Raw genomic sequence first — 7083 nt, 5'->3', positions numbered from 1 at the left:
GCAGCTGGATTTGGCACAACCACACAAGGCCGAAGAGGGGTGTACCACGCTGAATCAGGTTCAGTACCGTCATCACATTTTGAAGGATAGCTGTCGGGATTATCGAGCTTCTTATAGCAGCTATTGTCGGACAACTTCTGCCACACAGCTATGTCGTCCTTCTTGTTGAATAATTTGAAGCACATTGAAGTTAGCAGTTCTTGCAACTTATCGTAGTCTGATTTTTGCTCCTCTATGGTAGTATTCCATCCTCTCCAACGACGTTGATAGTTCACTGGAGGGCCAGAGAGGACCCAAAAACCACCAGGACGGAGTATGCGATGTACCTCAAGAAGGTAAACTCCACCTAACAATAATAAGGTTGAATTAGTATAACCTTCATCGCTAATATCTAGCTTGCTTTGTCTATGCACTAGGCGCAGAGGTGAATTTTGCAGAACATCCCTATTTTACTAATGGGAATAGCAATGCGAACCAAATTTAAGACATAACAAATACACATTTCTACCTAAGCAGATAACCTACCGAACTCAGTCCATGGAATTAGGCATCTTGAACAATGAGCCATATCAAAAGAATTCGAAGGGAAAGGAAGACGTTGTGTAGCAATGATGCCGAGAATTGCAGGAATTCCACGCTCCAGAGCAAACTGAACCTGAGCCTGGTGATTGTCCCTTGGGGCAAGAGAGACGGTCAAAATTCCACGATCTAGTAAGTCACCTCCCCAGCTTGCCACCTAAAGAAAGATGAAGAAGAGAATTAGGCTTAACCTGAATTCGGAAACAGCTACTACACCTACGTTTTCCTGGGAGAAACATCTATGTTATATTTTTTTTACTTTTCTGGAAATTAGTCGAAACACGATATTACAATCAGAGACAATGTACCAAATTAGTAATAAAAGAATCAGTTATAACCTCAGGCCGGAAATAGCAAAAGGCAACCAAAAATAGATTAAAGGACAACGCCTAGGGATAGAAATTTCTTGATTTGATTGTGAATAAGAGAAAAGGACTGCTTCGATGAGTTAGTGCTTGGTTATCTCCGCTTAATATCCACGAGGATATGGAATCCGAACACTAAAATAAAACGTAGATATGAATGAACCAGTTATCTTTTGCAAGAGTCAAAATGCAAGTAAACACTCCCAAAAGGGAAAATAAAGTCAAATTGCTGGAGAAGTTGTTCATATTTAGAAACATAATAGAAACCGAAGCTCCACAACAAAGACTCACCCCACATCCAGTATCAATGGCAGTTCGGATTGTCCCATCTTTCATTTGCGGAATCAAATCTTGCATCAAATCAACATAGGCACCAACTCCATTAGGAAACATTGTACCACCACCAGGAAAGAGAAACTTCTCCCCTTCTTTTTTAAGCCAATGTTGATTGGACTTTTGCTTGTTAATCCAATCATATGGAACATTCCTGAAGCCGGACAAGGTTCAATGATCGCAATCGAATCGAACAAATCATTGACAAACAAAGTTCCATAACAAGAAGTATTACCTATACCAACATTCATTTTTGCTCTTTGGCCATCTAATAGGAGATTTATAGCCGTCTGGTGGGGGTACCAAGCATTCCTGCCGTTCGAAACTAGGAGGGCAATGCCGTTCCAAGAAAGCAAGACGATGGCGACCATACTTGTGCCATCTCTGTGATATATCAATAGTAGATCATAAACACAACGGGCTGAACGACATGATAATAACAAATCGTATCTCAACGAACAAAATTTGAGGATAAAAAAGGACTAGAAATCATAATACCTTTGGATCTGTGCATGGAGTATAATCCCGATACTCAGCACTGCATTCCGGAAATGAAACGGCTTTGATCTGGATGGGTCCAGTAGCGGTTCCCGTGGGAGTGTCAACTGCCTTGTTAACATCCTTAACTACATATCTCTCCTTTTCAGAGCAAAAAATACCTCCAAGGTAGAAAGAAAGCCCACACAACACCACAACCGTTAATGCCATCGGAACTTTCCATGAACTTTTCTCCGATTGAGCAGGTTTTCCATCTTTGTGCTTCATGTTTTTCTAATCCTTATCGGTTACCTGCATAAGAGAAAAACAACCTGGTTAATCATTCCACCTCTTCAACTAGTAAAATGTTCATACTAACACCTACTTGGAATTTCTTAAAGTGACAGTTCCTTTCAAATGGATCACGAAGAAGAATAATAGAATGGAACACTCAAGCAAATGAGAGGGGAAAATACGATACCGATTACTACTTTTTTGTTAAGAATATGATTCCCATCACCTTGCTTTTTAACTAAAAGTAGTAAAGGGAGCAGCTAAGAAATTCAAAGAGGAGATAACACGTTTTCGAGATGGGAATCGTTATCTAATGAATGACTTCACACAGACATCCTAATCTCAAAACAAAAAGAAAGACGATACGGCGAAATCGGTACATAATTGGAGAGGTAACAACACTCTTTACTTTACATTACAACACTAACAAACAGGAAACAGATGGATTATTTTGTAAAAGAACTTTTGGTACTATAAAAAAGCGGAATTTGTGCTTGTGGAAATTATCGAGTAACCGGAGATGAAAAAGACTCAAAACTCAAGCCAAAGGAGGATAGCATAAATGCTTAACTTAGCAAGAACTCCAAAAAGTGAACAAGTACATTCACTTACTGAAAACTCAGTACTTCAATACTTGGATATCTGAATAAACTAGATACAAAATCGTTTTATCAAAGAATTGCAATCACAATTCTAGTAGCCAGACAAAAACAAGAGGAACATTAACAGATCTAATCTCAAAAAACAGGCTATTAATTACAATTCTTAACAACCATTAGATTAGATCTGTTGATACTGAAAGTAGGGACAAGTTAAAGCTAACATGTTCACTTTAGTTTTCATATTTTTCCACATGATATAAGGCCCCAACAATTTATCAAATTATGTTAGTCCTAATGAAGTCTGGGGAAGGTAGAGTGTACTCAGACCACATTCGGCTTGAGCATAGTATGAAAAAAGGGAAAATGACAGTGAAGAAAACATAGCAACCAATACGGAAACATGAGGGCCCAAAACTTTATCAAATTATGATGTCTCAATGAGGGCCCTCTTAGCCACTAAAGTCAATAATGTGAGGAAGAAACATGAAAAAGCACCAAACCAAAGAATTTATGCGCCTAACAACCAAGAATACAAGAAAGGAAAAAGTACAGTATAAAGCTTAATATAGAATAAAGATAAGTTAAAAATACTTCATTTGTTGACCAATTAAGTTGTACTTCTACACTACCTAAATAGACTTGCCGACAGTAAATCCCAAACATGAAAAAATTCAAGAAAGTGAGCAAGAAAGATTCAATTTTTATGAACAAATTCACTCATCCAAGATCAAATCTTGGACCATATAAAGAGCAGCCGAGGCACTAAAGCTTCCACTATACGCGGGGTTCAGGGAAGGACGGGACTACAAGGATCTATATTACTCAACCTTAACTTGCATTTCTGCAAGAGGCTGTTTCCACTGCCTGAACTCATGATCTCTGGTCGTACGACAGCAACTTCACCGGTTACTTCAAGGCTCCCCTTCCAAACATGAATTTCAAGAAAGTAAGAAAAACAAGATTCAATTTTTATGAACAAATTCACTCACCCAAGATCAAATTTTGAACTATATAGACTTGTTAATTCAAGAAAAAGAATGAAACCCAAGATCTTATAGACCAAACTAAGAAACCCCAAGTGCTGAAAAACAACAAAATAGCAGTACAACAACATAACCAGTGAAACACAAGTGAGGTCTCGTGAGGGTAGAATGTTCGGAGACCTTACCACTACCTCGGTGAGATAGAGAGACTGTCTCCGAAATGCAGAAAATCCCGGTACAACAGCAAAATAGAAGCACAACAAGCGAAATCTCTTGGGAGGTGAGGGTAGAGTGAACGCAAACCTTACCACTACCTCGGTGGGGTAGAGAGGTTGTTCCGAAAGATCCTCTGCTCAAGTGCAGCAAATCCAGGTACACCAGCAGAGTAGAAGCACAAGAAGTAAAATCGCACAAGTGAGGTCTGGGTATGATAGAGTGTACACAGACTTTACCACTACCTCAATGAGGCAGAGAGACTATTTTCGAAAGATCCAGCTCAACTACAGCAAATCCAAGTACAACAGCAAAAATAACAAGTAAATCAATGAGAACCAAAGATGGTAAAACAGTAGATATAAATGAGAAAGAGACATAAATAACTCAAAATGCAATGATCTGAAAAAGTTCTTACACAGAAAATGATACAGTTAAACACAGTAAAAGTAGAGCCCATTAATCAACTTCTTGATAAAACAATAAATACACACAAAAATAAAATTAAAATAAACAAACATGAAAAATAGCAAAAAAATTTACCCTCACAATCTTGTAGCCAAGAACCTTGTTGTTTCAAGACTCAATTTTTAACAAAGATTTTATCTTTCTCTATATATACACACATTACATTATGTGTATGTGTATGTATATTAACAGAGAAAAAGAATTAAAAAAACAACTTTAAATTATTATTATTATTATTTGGTGAAAGGAAATAATGAAAAAAGAAACTGTATTTGTTTTTATGTCATCTTGTTATCCTTATTCCCCTTTACAGATTCTTGGCTTTGTGACCTCTCAATAGCTGTCTTTCTTTTCTCTTTTATTATGGGGTTTGAAATATACTCCCTCTGTTTCACGATAAATGAATTGTTGAATTTTGATATATAAATTAAGAAAAAAATATTAAAGACATAAATTTAACATAATTTTTTATTTTTATCCAAAAAAAAAAAAGTTAACTTTGGTAATACATTTTCAAAAGTTAATTAGTTATCAAATCATATGGACAAATTTGAAAAAAAATTCAACGATTCATTTATTTTGAAACATCAATAAATATCCCAACAATTCATTTATTTCGAAATAGAGGGAGTATTTTATTACCATTATCATTACTCCCTTCTTTTTTAACATATGGTCCCTTTGGTACCAATTAGGAAATTTACCAGAGTATTGAGTGTTTAAACAAACTTTCGTACAAATGTAAAGTAAGATTGTAATTTGATATTATGCATAACGAAAGTTTAATGGAAAATAATATAAATTTTTATAAGTTGGAGTTTAATTATAAAAAAAATTGATATTTTACATAATTATCAAAAATTTCGATTTTGAGTCATTTGAGATATATAATTAGCTTCCAAAATATTCAGCGAAGATATATTTTTTTCTTTATAGAGATGCATGATTAAATCTTGATATATTTTTTTCAAGTTTGAATCTGTCGAGATACATAATACATCTAACGAAGATATATTTTTTTCTTGTAAAGATATATAATTAATTCTCGATATAATTTTTTTTTATTTGAGTTTGTCAAGATATATAATTAGCTCACGATACATCTAATAAAGATACATAATTAGTTATGATTTTTGTAATTACTTTTATAAGGATAAAAATTTGTATAAATATAATAAGTTAAGCTGTATATTTATATTATTTTTTTAAGTTTAAAACTAAAAGTGATCAACTCACTGCTTTTGATTCTATTTATGGTTGAGTTAGCATAATAATTGGTCAAACAAAGACTTATTACTCCTTGAATTTCTCTACTTAGATACCTAAAATTTATTTATTAAAGATTATAAATATTTCTATCTTTATTTATTGATCTTATGAATTATTGCTAGTTATTCTGACTTTATTTATTGATCTAATAAATTATTGCAAATTATTCTGACTCTATTTATTGATTTGATTAACTATTGCAAATTATTCTGACTTCTTCAACTACATAGAGAGGGTTATTGATATATGGTTGGAATAATATATAATTACATATACGTATGTAAGGTAAAAAATTTATATGCATTTAATATTTTCACCAATCCATTGAACATATGGCACGTATCTTTATATAATTTTTATTATTAAATTGTAGTTAATAAACACACATTCCTATCTGGATTTATGATATGATCAATTGGGTTCATAGTTTATACATTATTAATTCAAAATTTAAAGTTTATGAATTAAAATTAAAATATTATAGTAATAACAATTGAGTTTATGGTAAATTTGTAGTTATTTGATAAAAGTTTTAGTGTTTATACAACATAAAAATAAAAATTATTAAATTTACATAAATTTGAAAACAGATCTCTAGATATCTATTTTACTTATTTAGTACTTCCCCAGTCTCAATTTAAATTGACATGATTTAAATTAATATAAAATTTAAAAAGAAATTAAAAGTTTGAAAATTAATGCTGAAAATATGTAATTATATTTATGTGGTCGTAAAAATTTTTAAAATTTGTGATCTTTAATATGATAATAATTTGTGCGATATTAAAAAATTTTCATTAAGAATATATAACAGACGATTTAAGATAAAATACAATTTAGAAAATAATGTATAAAAGACCATAAAAAATAACAAAATAATAAATAATAATATAATAATACAATCATAAAATAATACTACAAACAATCTATTAATAATAATATCAAATATCAATAAAAAATATTTTATGCGTCGACCTATCTAATATTTTTTATATTGTCTTACTGTGAAACATATGCACATGATTTTTGACTTTTTTGAGTTGGTGCACTTCATGTAGTTTTGGCCAATAGTTTGTGAATTGTTTTCTTTGTTTTATTCATGAACTTTCCTACATAGCCAAGTTGGTTAACCCTAGATATTTTATATTTCTACCCTCAAAATTTTCAATGCTAAATAGTAATTAACATAATATAATTTTTGATTAGTTAATATTCTGTAAATAGTAAATCACCTCAGAGTGATCCAACTAATTTAAATTAACATCACGTAAGACCCTTTTGATATAGCTCGGTAATAGTTTAGAGCCTCGTGTCTATTATACGATCATCCTACTTATGTAATATCTGATTTTTGGTCTTTGTTGTTGTGTGTTGTTTACTATATTTTAGTGGTCGTACCTTGTCAGATGTTATCAAGGGAGGACCTATAGCTAATATTTTGGTGCTTCGACACTCGTTAAATTTAGCGCAAATTAGATAAAATCATATAAGAAACGTATA

General features: G+C 32.4%; 1 protein-coding gene across 1 annotated transcript in view; it reads right to left on the bottom strand.

The window, feature by feature from the left end:
* The window catches only part of LOC107850395 (probable methyltransferase PMT21), a 28730-nt gene extending 24589 nt beyond the window's left edge, over positions 1-4141 (bottom strand). Inside the window, exons 1-6 of the mRNA XM_047413347.1 lie at positions 3937-4141; positions 1776-2066; positions 1513-1661; positions 1236-1431; positions 526-736; positions 1-346 (exon numbers count right to left, since the gene is read on the bottom strand). The exon at positions 1-346 is cut by the window's left edge and continues 1 nt beyond it. Of these exons, the coding sequence (XP_047269303.1) occupies positions 1-346; positions 526-736; positions 1236-1431; positions 1513-1661; positions 1776-2042 (1169 nt within the window). The 5' untranslated portion in view covers positions 2043-2066; positions 3937-4141. The remainder of the gene's footprint in view (positions 347-525; positions 737-1235; positions 1432-1512; positions 1662-1775; positions 2067-3936) is intronic.
* Between the last annotated feature and the right edge of the window lie 2942 nt (positions 4142-7083).

The sequence above is a fragment of the Capsicum annuum genome, chromosome 1 (genome assembly GCF_002878395.1).
Source record: "Capsicum annuum cultivar UCD-10X-F1 chromosome 1, UCD10Xv1.1, whole genome shotgun sequence".
Classification (NCBI taxonomy): domain Eukaryota; kingdom Viridiplantae; phylum Streptophyta; class Magnoliopsida; order Solanales; family Solanaceae; genus Capsicum; species Capsicum annuum.
This window is presented reverse-complemented; position numbering and strand designations above follow the sequence as displayed.